Here is a 15,423-nt window from a genome sequence, read left to right as displayed (position 1 = left end):
TTGATACAGAGATGTAGTTTGAGTTTGAAAGCAGGTATAATATGTCAAACAAGATAAATGATATCAGACAGTATGTGCCCTACAGCAAGAGCTTGGTAGGAGGCAAATAAATAAAGAAACAAGGTTACTGTTTAAGAGAGAAACAGGTGGAATTCACTTCCACACGGTTCTCAGTGCTCCAGCCTCGGTTGCAGCATGGTGAACAGGGGGGAAACAGTGTGTTTCAGTTCATTGATAACATGCTGAGCAGTGGAGGCTGCTGAGGGGAGGACGGATCATAATAATAAAACTATGTTCTAGCCATTATTATGAGCTGTCCTCCCCTCAGCAGCCTGCACTGAAGCTAATAGAGAGATGGCCTCTGGCCCTGGTTACCTGCAGTTCCCTGGCCATGTTCATATCTCCCATCTGTTTCTCAGCTTATAGCTGAATCCATTTGGCCCTTATCTCCTTGGCCCTGTGGCAGTGATTAGAGCAGTGACAGCCACAGTCCTGCCATCACACCTAGAGCCTCTCCTTTGAGGCCTAACCCCTGGAGTCCTGGGGGCCCAGTTCACATCCAAGCCCCATGCCAAAGGGCTGGGCACGGCCAAAGGGGCGTGCCCACAGTCCCAGCCTCACCCTAACAAGCAGATGGGCATAACGGGCATTTTGGTTGCTCTGTTCAGAAGACACTCAGTCCTTTGGATTAGAGAGGGCCCTAGTCATCACAGCTCGATGATGTTCACAGATGGCGTACGGTTGTTGTTGTTATTGTTCTTGGGGAACTGTAGAGGGGAAGAAGGGGAACAGCAGTGATGAGAAAGATGAAGGCCCCTCTCTAAACCTTGAATAAAGGGTCATTCTGCTATGAGCACGGAGCACCTGGACAAAATGGGAGGATGCCTTGGTCTTATGATGCTTTTTCTCTGGAAGGGAGATAGAGGGTATTTGATCATTTTAGTTGGCTTGATTGGAGATGACCAGAGGGCATCAGCCAGTTGTTGAGGGAGATGGAGAGGAGCAAATGGACATGGGACAATCATGCCAGCAGCAAATGGGCTGTTTGTGCATTGATTGAAAGGCTTTGGCTTTTAGCAAAGTTGTGGCTTATATCCTGAGAGAGATGTATGTTTGCATTCTAACTGTGTTTTTTTAGGACGAAGTGCTGCCAAAAATGCTGGTAAATCAATGCATGTTCTGTTATATGGTGGGCGTTGCCCTGATGGTACTATGTGTGTTACTGTGCTAGGTGCTGGTGGAAGTGGAAGGTTTTAAGTCGCCGGGACGATTCACCTGCCCGGTGTCGGTTGGAACTCAGTGTGGAGGGGGTGGGGGGGTTATACCTTACTGCGCAACAGCCCCCCCGTTGGGTGCTCCGGAGTACTGCACTCTGATGAGGTCTTGGCTTTGTCCTTGTTGTTGTTGGGCTCGTTGTCTTTGATGATGTCATACTGACGGCAGAAGAGAGCAATCACACCTGACAGAGAGAGGAGAAGAGGGCACAGACAGATCGTAAATAACAACCACATTACCAAAGTGAAGAGCAGACGGAAATAATTTTACAAGGACAAATTACTACAAATTATGGACAATATTTGTTTAAAATATACCCTTCCTTTGTTCTACACTCTTGAGGGTGTATGTGTGTGGTAGGGTTGTGAAATTCCGGTAAATTTCACAAAATTTCCAGGATTTCCAATAATCCTGGTTGGAAGATTCACAGAATAAGCAGGAAATCCAGAATCCTCCAAATATTTCTGGAACACCTGGGAATTTGGGGAAACTTACTGGAATGTTGTATCCCTAGTGTGTAGGTAGCACTCTGACCTTTGGAACATTCCACCCCTCACCTGCCCACATGATCAGCACCACCACGATAATGATGAACTCCCCCGCCCTCAGCTGAGCTCCCACTTCCTCCATGGTCACCTCGTCTGGAGGGTCAAGATACAGCAGCACAATCATTTGGTCACCATGGCAACACCATCATCAGAGTTATTGTTGGTAACTGGCATCTTATTAAATAACTCCACTGGTGCTCACAACAGGCCAGATTAATGATGGGAGAGTGTCGTCATTTGAATAGGAAGGGCATTACCTCAGTGAGCCCCGTATACCCTCTCCTCTCTACTGTAACTATACACACACTGTAGTTGGTCTGCTCCTTGTTAGCTGGATAGAACTGTCTGCTGACAGTGTATTGTGTAGACTGATCTTGCTATTCCTCTCCAGTCCCAGAATGGCACCACTCATCACTGTCTCTCTGTCAATTAGCACTGCTTCAAACAGACCAGGTTTTTCACGATTTCAGGTGATTCTGACACAACCCTAAAAACTTGTGTACAGCCTCAGCCTCTGTGACTACAGATATGCATCTGTTGGTCACAGATAACAAATACATAAAATGGGCCCCACAATGGGCCTCAGGATCTCGTCAAAGTATTTTTGTGCTTTCAAATTGCCATCAATAAAATGCAATTGAGTTCGGTGTCCGTAGTTTATGCCTGCCTGCCTGCCCATACCATAACCCCACCTCCACCATGTGGCACACTGTTCACAATGTTTACATCAGCAAACCTGCTCACCCACACAATGCCATACATGTGGCAACATTCTCTGGCAACAGCTCTGGTGGACATTCCTGCAGTCAGCATGCCAATTGCACGCTCACTCAAAACTTGAGACTTCTGTAGCATTGTGTTGTGTGACAAAACTGCACATTGTAGAGTGGCCTTTTATTGTCCCCAGCATGAGGTGCACCTGTGTAATGATTGTGCTATTTAATCATCTTCTTGATATGCCACACCTGTCAGGTAGAGAAATGCTCACTAACAGGGATGTAAACAAATTTGTGCACAACATTTTAGAGAAATGAGCTTTTTGTGCATATGGAACATTTCTGTGATCTTTTATTTCAGCTCATGAAACATGGGACTTTACATGTTTACATTTTGCGTTTATATTTTTGTTTATATTTTTGTTCAGCGTAACTCCCCAATGAAGAGCGCTGCTATGTGGGAAACTCACAGCAGACGCCCCTATTAGATCACTCTGTCTGAGAGAGGCTAATAGTGTCAAATGATTCAGTAGAAGCTGAGCATGAAGTGAATACATAAGGTTGAGGCAGGGCCAGTGGGGATCCCCACTCTGAAGGGGTTGGAGAGAGACAGTTAATCACAGCAGCCAGGAATGATTGTGCTGGGCCTAGACAGAACTAAATAATCATTATTATTACAAATAAAGCGCCAAAAAGAATCAGAGTTGTGTTTGCATGCATGTGTGGCCTATGTTTGTGTGTGTTCATGGTCCACTCATACAAAGCAACTGAAAGCATCATCGCATATTGGACTGTTTGTGACTTCGGGAGATTGCTGGCTAAAGTTCACCACACAACAGCATACTGAGTGCACCCCATTTAAAGACCAAACAGAAGAAGGCAGTGACTCTGACATTCTGAGGGCCCTGGGTAGCTCCACTACCCTCCTGCATGTTCACCCAATGAGCGATTCAGTCAATCGATGGGCATTAACAAATCAAAGCTGGACAGCCAAACGCTCCTGACACCATTGTCAGATGGCCTCCACATGGGTAATATTGGCCAGCTCTAATGTCAAGGACACACAGTCTCCAGTCCCAGAGACAGATTGAGTCCCCTGCAGACATTAAGAGGTGGGGCATACTGTATGTAGAGTAGGGAGTTTGCAGGTGGGTGCATTCAGGGACATGGTCAACTGTATGCCATTTAGCTGCAGGATTATGCAAGTAGAGAAATTGTATTGTATTGAGTGTTATACATCTGTTTAACTGCAGTACTGTTTTGCAGACATCCCACCGGTCACTCTAGAAAACCTCCCTCATCAGAGTCTTAGGCACAGACCACGTCTGTTCTATATTTATGGTCTTGGGAGACAAACACATACAGTGCATTCCGAAATTATTCATACCCCACATTTTGTTGTCTTACAGCCTTAATACAACTTAATTGGAGTCCACCTGTGGCCAATTCACTTGTTTGGACATGATTTATTTAGAAAGAAACACACCTGTCTATATAAGGTCCCACAGTTGACAGTGTATGTCAGAGCAGAAACTATACATGAAGTCCAAGGGACTGTCTGTAGATCTCTGAGATAGAGTTGTGATGAGGCATATTGTACCAGTCAAATGTTTGGACACACCTTCTCATCGTTTTTCTTCATTCTTTCTATTTTCTACATTGTAGAATAATAGTGAAGACATCAAAACTATGAAATAACACATATAAAATATTGTAGTAACCAAAAAAGTGTTAACCTCTAATGACTCCCCATCCCGCATGAGGGAGCGTAATCATCATCTGACACTAATTAGCATAACGCAACGGACATAAATATTCCTAGAAAATATTCCTATTCATGAAAATCACAAGTGAAATATATTGAGACACAGTTTAGCCTTTTGTTAATCACCCTGTCATCTCAGATGTTCAAAATATGCTTTACAGCCAAAGCTAGACAAGCATTTGTGTAAGTTTATTGATAGCCTAGCATAGCATTTTGTCCAGCTAGCAGCAGGTAACTTGGTCACGGATATCAGGAAAGCAATCAAATTAAATTGTTTACCTTTGATGAGCTTCGGATGTTTTCACTCACGAGACTCCCAGTTAGATATCCAATGTTCCTTTTTTCCAAAAAGATTATTTTTGTAGGCAAAATAGCTCCGTTTGTTCTTCACGTTTGGCTGAGAAATCGCCCGGAAATTCCAGTCACGAAAACGCCGAAAAATATTCCAAATTAGCTCCATAATATCAACAGAAACATGGCAAACGTTGTTCATAATCAATCCTCAAGGTGTTTTTCAAATATCTATTCGATAATATATCCACCGGGACAATTGGTTTTTCAGTAGGACCGATTGGAATAATGGCTACCTCTGTATTTTACACGAGAAATAATCTTTGAGAGCCATCAGGTGACCAGTTGTGCAATGTAGCCGCTTACGGGTATTCTTCAACAAAAATGCGTAAAACTACGTCACAATGCTGTAGACACCTTGGGGAATACGGAGAAAAAGTAATCTGGTTGAATGCCCATTCTCTGCTCAATAGGGACGCATTGGAATGCAGCGCTTTCAAAACATGAGGCACTTCCGGATTGGATTTTTCTCAGGCTTTCGCCTGCAATATCAGTTCTGTTATACTCACAGACAATCTTTTTACAGTTTTGGAAACTTTAGAGTGTTTTCTATCCTAAGCTGTCAATTATATGCATATTCTAGCATCTTGTCCTGACAAAATATCCCGTTTACTACGGGAACGTTATTTTTCCAAAAATGAAAATACTGCCCCCTAGTCACATTAAACAAATTAGAATATATTTTATATAATTCAAAGAAGCCTCCCTTTGCCTTGATGAGGAATGTTTTTCCAACAGTCTTGAAGGAGTTCCCACATACGCTGATCACTTGTTGGCTGCTTTTCCATCAATCTGCGGTCCAACTCATCCCAAACCATCTCAATGGGATTGAGGTCAGGTGATTGTGGAGGCCAAGTCATCTGATGTAGCACTCCATCACTCTCCTTCTTGGTCAAATGGCCCTTACACAGCCTGGAGGTGTGTTTTGGGTCATTGTCCTGCTGAAAAACAAATGATAGTCCCACTAAGCGCAAACCAGATGGGATGGCGTATCGCTGCAGAATGTTGTGGTAGCCATGCTAGTTAAGTGTGCCTTGAATTCTAAATAAATCACTGATAGTGTCACCAGCAAAGCACCCCCACACCATCACGCCTCCTCCTTCATGCTTCACGTTGGGAACCACACATGCGGTGATAATCCGTTCACCTACTCTGCGTCTCACAAAGACCTGGCAGTTGGAAACAAAAATCTCAAATTCCACCAGTCTAATGTCCATTGCTCGTGTTTTTTGGCCCAAGCAAGTCTCTTCTTATTATTGGTGTCCTTTAGTAGTGGCTTCTTTGCAGCAATTTGGCCATGAAGGCCTGATTCATGCAGTCTCCTCTGAACAGTTGATGTTGACATGTGTCTGTTACTTGAACTCTGTGAAGCATTTATTTGGGCTGCAGTTTCTGAGGCTGGTAACTCTAATGAACTTATCCTCTGCAGCAGAGGTAACTCTGGGTCTTCCTTTCCTGTGGCGGTTCTCATGAGAGCCAGTTTCATCATAGCGCTTGATGGTTTTTGTGACTGCAAGTTATTCAAATTTTCCAGATTGACCGACCTTCATGTCTTAAAGTAATGATGGACTGTCATTTCTCTTTGCTTATTTGAGCTGTTCTTGCCAAAATATGGGCTTGGTCTTTTACCAAATAGGGCTATCTTCTGTATACCACCCCTACCTTGTCACAACACAACTGATTGGCTCAAACGCATTAAGAAGGAAATAAACTCTACAAATTAACTTTTAACAAGACACACTTGTTACTTGAAATCCATTCCAGGTGACTAGTTCATGAAGCTGGTTGAGAGAATGCCAAGAGTGTGCAAAGCTGTCATCAAGGCAAAGCGTGGCTACTTTGAAGAATCTCAAATATAAAATATATTTTGATTTGTTGAACACATTTTTGGTTACTACATGATTCCATTTGTGTTATTTCATAGTTTTGATATCTTCACTATTATTCAACAATGTAGAAAATAGTAAAAATAAAGAGAAACCCTTGAATGAGTAGGTGTGTCTAAACTTTTGACTGGTACTGCATATCTGGGAAAGGGTATAAAACAATGTCCAGAGTGTTGAAAGTTTCCAATAGCACAGTAGTCTCCATCATTGGGAAATTGAACTAATATGGAACTATCCAGGCACTGCCTAGAGCTGGCCGTCCAACCAAATTGAGCAACCGGCCAAGAAGGACCTTGGTCAGGGAGGTGACCAAGAACCCAATGACCACTCTGATAGAACTACAATGTTCCTTGGCTGAGATGGGAGATCCTGCCAGAAGGAAAACAGTCTCTACAGCACTTCATCAATCTGATCTTTATGGGGGAGGGGCTAGACGGAAGCCACTCCTGAGAAAAAGGCACAACAACATGCCTGGAGTTTGCAATAAGGCACGTGAAAGAGAGCATAAGGTTAACTATGATGTGTTCTGATGAGACAAATTTCAACATTTTGGCCTGAATGCAAAGCGCTATGTCTGGAGAAAACCTGGCACAGCTCATCACCCATATAACGCCATCCTTTCCCGTGAAGCATGGTGGTGGCAGCTTCATGCTATGGGCATGCTTTTCAGAGACAGGGACTGGTAAGGATAGAGGGGACAATGAATGGAGCCAATTACAGGCAAATCCTTGAAGAGAACCTTCTTCAGAGTGCAACCAACCTTAGACTGGGAGAAGATTTACGTTCCAACGGGACAATGATCCCAAGCACACAGCAAAGCAACGCTGGAATTGCTTCAGAACCGTTCAAAAGTTTGGGGTCACTTAGACATTTCCTTGTTTTTGAAAGACAAGCACCTTTTTTGTATATTAAAAAACCATCAAAATGACCAGAATATAGTGTAGACATTGTTAATGTTGTAAATTACTATTGTAGCTGGAAACGGTTGATTTTTTATGGAATATCTACATAGGCATACAGAGGCCCATTATCAGCAACCATCACCCCTATATTCCAATGGCATGTTGTGTTAGCTAATCCAAGTTTATCATTTTAAAAGGCTGATTGATTATTGGAAAACCCTTTTGCAATTACGTTAGCACAGCTGAAAATTGTTGTGTGGATTAAAGAAGCAATAAAACTGTTCTTCTTTAGACTAGTTGAGTATCTGGAGCATCAGCATTTGTGGGTTCGATTACAGGCTCAAAATGGCTAGAAACAAGGACCTTTCTTCTGAAACTTGTAAGTCTATTCTTGTTCTGAGAAATGAAGGCTATTCCATGCGAGAAATTGCCAAGAAACTGAAGATCTCGTACAACGCTGTGTGCTACTCCCTTCACAGAACCGCGCAAACTGGCTCTAACCAGGATAGAAAGAGGAGTGGGAGGCCCCGGTGCACAACTGAGCAAGAGGACAAATACATTAGAGTGTCTAGTTTGAGAAACAGACGCCTCACAAGGCCTCAACTTGCAGCTTCATTAAATAGTACCCGCAAAACACCAGTCTCAATGTCAACAGTGAAGAGGCGACTCCGGGATGCTGGCCTTCCAGGCAGAGTTCCTCTGTCCAGTGTCTGTGTTCTTTTGCCCATCTTAATCTTTTATTTTTATTAGCCAGTCTGAGATATGGCTTTTTCTTTGCAACTCTGCCTATAAGTCCAGCATCCCAGAGTCTCCTCTTCAATGTTGAAGTTGAGACTGGTGTTTTGCGGGTACTATCTAATGTGCACCAGACTCAGTCGTGCAACCTCCTCATTAACCTGTGATGAGTTATTCCCAATTTTTGAGGAACAAATAAGGTTTTATATGTAAGATGGTTAAGTAAAGATTATTATTATATTATTTCTTGTGCCCTGGTCCTATAAGAGCTCTTTGTCACGTCCCACGAGCCGGGTTGTGACAAAAACGAATTCTTATGTTTAATAAATGTATCGTACATTGTCTGTGTGGCAGGCTTACAATGATGGCAGAAAACAACATTTGAGATTGTGCTGAACCTGGTGCTAGAGGGGGTACGCACCTGGAGGTTGAGTGTTTGAAGGGGTACGGGACTATAAAAAGTTTGGGAACCACTGTTCTAGGCTACCTGGCAAAAATGCTTGCTCGCTAGCCTAACTTCATGGGCAACGTTATCTAGTTAACATTAACCTTCTACATCTAGCTACATACTGAACTTCCATCCGCTCAGGCCAGGGGAACAATATATGAATTTATGGTTTGATCAGAATCGCAGTTCTAATTATTGGCCACTACGGAGAATTAAGTAAAACCACAAGCTCAAATCCCTATCTCCATCCATGGTTATTTTAGGAAATGACCAATTGTAGCTATCTAGCCACCGGACAACCACACAATGAGATGCAACTATTAAAGTGTTTCTGTCAATTGCTCTCAATGTGATATGATTGGAGGAAAGACAAATCCAAACTGACTGCCCTTGACACTTTTTTTTGGTGGCTTCCCTTGGGATCCATAAATACATGTCACTGTGTATATGAGACTGCCAGAGAGGTTATGCAATACAAGCAAACCGAGACAATCATTTGAGAGGACGGTACATTTAGCACAGGTCATCTCTCCCTTAGTATGATGACTGTGTGCTTTTGGGATGCAATGTGTGGGCGAACTTGGTTGGTATGTGCGATGGTGTAGTGCTTGGGGAAATGGATGGATGTGTGTGATGTTCATTGCAGTGTTTACTGCAGTGTCTGTTAAATGGTGCAGTCAGTGTTTACCGGTATGTATACAAAAAGTGTGTGTATGTATTTGTGTGGGATGGTAAAGTGTGATTGTTTGTACATAGATCTCTCTGTGTTTGTGTGATATGGTGCAGTGTTCTGGGAAATGGATGTCTGAGCTGAACCAGAAGGCTGTTGAGTCCCAGAGTGGTGCCCTTGAGTGGGATGTTGTGCCCTTGAGTGGGATGTCTATTCTAAATGGCCTCATTGGATTTCACAACACATAAATATACGTTACATGACGAAGCGTCTATGGACACCTGCTCATCGAACATCTCATTCCAAAATCATGGGCATTAATATGGAGTTGGTCCCTCCTTTGCTGCTACAACAGCCTCCAGTCTTCCAGAAAGACTTTCCACCAGATGTTAGAACATTGCTTCCCTTCAGTCACAAGATCACTAGTGAAGTCAGCACTGATGTTGGGCTATTAGGCCTGGCTTGCAGTCAGCGTTCCAATTCATTCCAAAGGTGTTCAATGGGGTTGAGGTCAGGGCTCTGTACAGGCCAGTCAAGTTCTTCCACACCGATCTCGACAAACCACCTCGCTTTGTGAACAGTATTGTCATGCATTGTCAACATTGTCTTGCTGAAACAGGAAAGAACCTTCCCCAGACTGTTGCCACGAAGTTGGAAGTACAGAATCGTCTAGAATGTCATTGTATGCTGTAGCATTAAGATTTCCTTTCACTGGAACTAAGGGGCCTTATCCGAATCATTAAAAACAGCCCCAGGCCTTTATTCCTCTTCCACCAAACTTTACATTTGGCACACATTGGGGCATGTAGCGTTCCCCTGACATCCGCCAAACCCAGATTCGTCCGTCGGACTGCCAGATGGTGAAGCGTGATTCATCACTCCAGAATACGCATTTCCACTGCTTGAGAGTCCAATGGGTACGAGATTTACACCACTCCAGCCGACGCTTGGCATTGCGCATGGTGATCTTAGGCTTGTGTGCGGCTGTTCGGCCATGGAAACCCATTTCATGAAGCTCCTGATGAACAGTTATTGTGCTGATGTTGCTTCCAGAGGCTGTATGGAACTCCGTAGTGAGTGTTGCAACAGAGGACAGCACTTGGCGGTCCTGTTCTATTTGCTGTGTGGCCTACCACTTTGCAGCTGAGCCATTTTTGCTCCTAGAAGTTTCCACTTCACAGTAACAGCACTCAAAGTTGTCCCGGTTTAGAGCTAGCACATCAGAAATTTGACTAACGGACTTGTTGGAAAGGTGGCATCCTATGACATTGCCACGTTGAAAGTCACTGACCTCTTCAGAAAGGCCATTCTACTGCCAATGTTTGTCTATGGAGATTGCATGGCTGTGTGCTCGATTTTACCTGTCAGCAACAGGTGTGGCTGAAATAGCCGACTCCAATAATTTGAAGGGGTGTCCATACACTTTTGTATAGGTAGTGTATGAATACACAAATCATCATAAACTTTGCCTGGCTTTACACAGGGAAACAAACACTTCTCAGAGGCACGCACAAATCAGCCTCAGCCAGATCCATCTCATCTCAGCCTAGCCATCGCTCATACACTACCACCACTTTCACTGCACAGGGTCTCGTCTCCTCTCATCCACCTATATGGATGTAGCTCTGAGAAGGTTGGGGCCCCTGGGGACTGGACATCAATGTGATGGAGCTGTTGGTAGCATTTTCTGCTAGTTTCTCCTAGCTGAGAATCATGAGAATGTCTCTACTATGTTACATGCGAGAAGTGTATGTGTGTTAGTGTGTGTGTGCGTGTGTGTGTGCATGTGTGCGCGCCTACGGCAAGGCAGCGAGGGGGGTGAGTAGTGAGTGAAGGAGCGAGGCGGCGAGGGGGTGAGTAGCGAGTGAAGGAGCGAGGCGGCGAGGGGGGTGAGTAGTGTGTGAAGGAGCGAGGCAGCGAGGGGGTGAGGTAAGGGGTGCCAGCACAGGGCAGGGCCTGTGGGCAGTTGGGGTAGACACATCAATACATCATGAAGAGCACCCTGAAGGTGTTGTATTCAGGAATTGTGGTAAGAGTGCTCGATGTTTAAGAGCATTCTGTTGTGGAACTTAATTTCATGCTTTGTGTCCCTATTGATTTTAATTGGCCTTTATCTGTCAAGAGTTGTAGAGTCCAACTGCAAGCTGTACTCTAGACATGGTATGTTGAGGCACTGCTGTGCACAGTTTCCTCGTTCTTTTTTGGCACTGTACGTGTATTATAATAAGGTACAGGAACCCGGAGAAGTACTTTAGACTTAGTTTTTACCTTAGGTACTGTGTGTATTTGCTTGTTGAGGTGTTTACCTTTACTCTTGGAGGCCTGTGTCTCGGCCTCCTTGGGTGTCCGGAAGCGCAGCGGTTCGCTGTGCGGACTCATGGGCCCACTCATGCTGATGGACTGCACGTGCACAATGTAGTCGGTCTCCTCCGCCAAGTCCCATAATACACAGGAGCGGGTGGTGGTGTTCACTTCCTGGATGAAGCGTAGCATGCGCACATCCTTTTTCTGTTGGCACATCATCACAGAGGGGCGTTTAGCGAGCAGTGTAACACAAACATATCCACTGATGTTGAAGAGAAGTCTCACACACAACATTGCACCGTAGTGAACTTCTCACAGATATCACCCACTTACTCCCAATAAGTTTAGTTTAGTTTAGTTTATTAGGATCCCTATTAGCTACTGCACATGCAAAAGCTACTCTTCCTGGGGTCCACATAAAATATACAAATACATCACAAAGTACAGAACAGTTATAGACAAGGACATTAAATAACTAATAATCCTTTTTTAAATGTATATAAAAAAATAAGAGTTATATTTTGAAAAGACGGCAAGAAACAACAAAAATAAGTCTTAGTAGTAGAAGTATGCAGGTACTGTGCAGTAATAGTAGACAGAAATAGACTGTGTGGAGAGGAGCTGTATGTGGAGGAGTGGAGAGAGGGAGCAGCAGTCAGGAGATGAATGGGACCAGGGCTCTCATCTGGGCTTCTGGGACCAGGAAATCATCTGGGCTTCTGGGACCAGGGCTCTCATCTGGGCTTCTGGGACCAGGAAATCATCTGGGCTTCTGGGACCAGGAAATCATCTGGGCTTCTGGGACCAGGGCTCTCATCTGGGCTTCTGGGACCAGGGCTCTCATCTGGGCTTCTGGGACCAGGAAATCATCTGGGCTTCTGGGACCAGGAAATAATCTGGTTTTCTGGGACCAGGAAATCATCTGGGCTTCTGGGACCAGGAAATCATCTGGGCTTCTGGGACCAAGAAATCATCTGGGCTTCTGGGACCAGGAAATAATCTGGTCTTCTGGAACCAGGAAATAATCTGGTCTTCTGGAACCAGGAAATCATCTGGGCTTCTGGGACCAGGAAATCATCTGGGCTTCTGGGACCAGGGCTCTCATCTGGGCTTCTGGGACCAGGGCTCTCATCTGGGCTTCTGGGACCTGGAAATCATCTGGGCTTCTGGGACCAGGGCTCTCATCTGGGCTTCTGGGACCAAGAAATCATCTGCCTAATGGGCTAGAATGGAACCGAACCATTGACTCCATTTCAAAGATTAAGCCCTGATCTTTGCCTGCAACAAATACCACTACTTCTTAGTAATGTGTGTGTCCAATATGGATTTGTAATGTTTGTTTAAAATAACCCATGGGAACAGCTTTACTCAGGCCTACTGCTCAATGATTGGATCAACTACTCTCTTTTGTACTATTTCACTTCTGTCACATTTTGGTTGTCAAATATAAAGGTCAAAACATTATTGTCTCCTAGTCTTTATCTTCTACCCCAGGGATGTCAATAACATTTTGCCCCGGGGGCTGCATTTGGTCTTCAACGAGGTCCAGGGGGCCAAACTCAAAATTGGTTACATTTCCTCGCCATCAAAATTTGCAAGCAATATTTATCTCTATCCATCGTTTATGGAATTTTCAATGCTCCCTGATTGTCTAGCTTTAATTTCGGTGATAATTATCTAGCTGAACACACTCAAGAAACTTTTATTATTATTTCTAAACAGTTTCAATTTGGTTTTAGTCATTTTAAAGGATATTGAGTTTGTTTCCTCACGGGTCGGATCTGGCTTGACCCCCCTGCTCTAATCCTAACCTACACTTTGCTGTCTCATTGGCCAAGTTATCTACACTGACTGTCATATTGACCACACACCTGTCCATCTGCATTACTATGCTGAACTACAGAGTGAGTGTTCAGAGATGTGCAAAGCAAAGATGTGTGCTGTGCAGGGACTGTGTGTGCCAAGATAAATAATATTGTTTTTCCCTCTTTACATAGCTGTCATCATCCACTGCCGTCGTCGAGGAGACAGGCGCTCTGGCAGGATCGTCCCGACAACATAACGTCCTGTGACAATGGTTCTGCAAAACAAGCGGCTGGCCGGGGACGCAGCAGAGAGATGGTGGGTAACGATTGGTGACAGGTACTAATTAATCTCCTGTTGGCAAGTGTGTGTGTGTTTGAGTGTGTTTGTGTGTGTGGTGTGTGTGAGTGTGTTTGTGTGTGTGGTGTGTGTGAGTGTATCCTCCTCCATGTTGCGCTCTGTCTCTCTCACCTGCTGTGTGATGGCGAAGCCGATGACGGGGTCCCCCTCGGGGATGTCCCATGTCACCACGGCAGAGTTGGCCTTCAGAGCCTTGATGGTCACATTGACAGGAGCCGACAAGCTGTCTGCAAACACACAGAGAAAGAGAAAGAGAGAGAGAGGAGATACACATGAAGCAAATTAAGTAGACGTTCTTACTGTCTAGTGGGTACTGGGTAGAGTGGGTACAGTCATGGGTACATGTATTATTTACACTGCCTCAATAGAGTACTTCAAACAATTCAGAAAATCTCAGAGATTGGCTAGTCTAGACAGAATGGCTACAGATTGGCCATCAGCCTTGCTGAGGTGGTTTAATTGTTCACTACTACTTACCGTGGGAGAGCTGTAGCCTGATTCATTATTCACATCCATTCAGCATAATTATGATTCATAAGAAATACAACTGCAATCAAATCTAGAGTGGAGCTACTATTAAGGGGTTGGATTTTGAATAGCCTTGCAATTAAGGGTAGAATTTTGAATAGGTTCACATTTAGCATCAGTTGAATATTCAGTTAAATTACACTCAACGCAAAATGGGGTACTGTATAGAGTTGGATCACTTTTTGTTATTCGGTGTAATGATACGTTGTATGTGCTGCTTACCTTGGCAGTTTAATTAGGGCTTATATGATACATGACTTCAAAGTAATGATTTGTTGCTGTGCAATTCATTTTTGTTGTGTGTGTGTCCTCAGCTATTACCTGAGGAGAGACATGGTCAAATCTATTCTGCGCCGCCCCTACAGATTATATCTACACCTGGTTTTCTGAGCAATTTTTAGAATTATTAGGACATGTAAAGAGCTTAATCAACATTCCAGGGTGTATTTGTGCCCGCAGCGGTAACACAAGCCTCCCTCTTATAGGCGAATGGTGAGTTTGAAAAAACTGAAAGTTTGCACTCTAGAAACAGTTTTTACATACAAAATGTTTGAACACAGAATCAGACAGGCTTCTCAAAAATGACATGGTCACCGTGGCAGAACGTTTGTTTTGATTGTTGAGTTTATTTAAGTCCCATCAGGTAGCCTGACTTCAGATGTGTAAACAGGATTATTAGGGAACTCGTTCTTCTTGCAAAGCATGTCAAAGTTTGAAATGAATTATTATATTAATCTGACTATCCACAATAATCGGGTTATCGTGTGCATGTAACCGTGCTCTCTGTCTATCTTTCTCTCTCTCTCTCTCTCTCTCTCTCTCTCTTTCTGTCTCAATTCAATTCCAATTTAATTTCAATGGAATGGGAAACGTATGTCTACATTGCCAAAGCAAGTGAAGTAGATAATAAACAAAAGAGAAATAAACAATAAAAAATATACAGTCAACATTACACAAAAGTTCCTAAAGAATAAAGACTTTTCACATGTCATATTATGTCTATATGCAGTGCTGTAATTGTCACGCCCTGGTCTTAGTATTTTGTGTTTTCTTTATTATTTTGGTCAGTCCAGGGTGTGACATGGGTGATTTATGTGTTTGTCTTGTCTAGGGGTTTTTGTAGATTAATGGG

The 15,423-nt window shown here is 43.8% G+C and overlaps 1 protein-coding gene across 1 annotated transcript; it reads right to left on the bottom strand.

Annotated features, from left to right (window-relative positions):
- Positions 1 to 318: 318 nt before the first annotated feature.
- Positions 319 to 14,099, bottom strand: LOC112262178 (fibronectin type III domain-containing protein 5-like). Its single transcript, XM_024437886.2, has 6 exons — positions 14,078 to 14,099; positions 13,875 to 13,990; positions 11,603 to 11,804; positions 1,833 to 1,916; positions 1,326 to 1,459; positions 319 to 767 (listed from the first exon to the last, which is right to left on the bottom strand). The coding sequence occupies exons 1-6, from the start codon at positions 14,097 to 14,099 to the stop codon at positions 708 to 710; spliced, it is 618 nt and encodes a 205-aa protein (XP_024293654.1). The 3' UTR covers positions 319 to 707.
- Between the last annotated feature and the right edge of the window lie 1,324 nt (positions 14,100 to 15,423).

This window comes from Oncorhynchus tshawytscha, linkage group LG11, assembly GCF_018296145.1.
Source record: "Oncorhynchus tshawytscha isolate Ot180627B linkage group LG11, Otsh_v2.0, whole genome shotgun sequence".
NCBI lineage: Eukaryota > Metazoa > Chordata > Actinopteri > Salmoniformes > Salmonidae > Oncorhynchus > Oncorhynchus tshawytscha.
Note: the sequence above shows the minus strand (reverse complement) of the source record. Positions and strands in the feature narration are given on the sequence as shown.

Bases quoted from the DNA above. Each gene is read 5' to 3' on its own strand.
- LOC112262178 (XM_024437886.2), bottom strand. From the start codon at position 14,099: ATGACTGTACCCACTCTACCCA. The intron at 1,917-11,602 runs GTAAACACCTCA...TTGACCCTCCAG, and splicing joins ACAGGCCTCCAAGAGTAAAG to ACGAGGTGACCATGGAGGAA. The intron at 1,460-1,832 runs GTGAGGGGTGGA...TCTCTCTGTCAG, and splicing joins GGTGCTGATCATGTGGGCAG to GTGTGATTGCTCTCTTCTGC.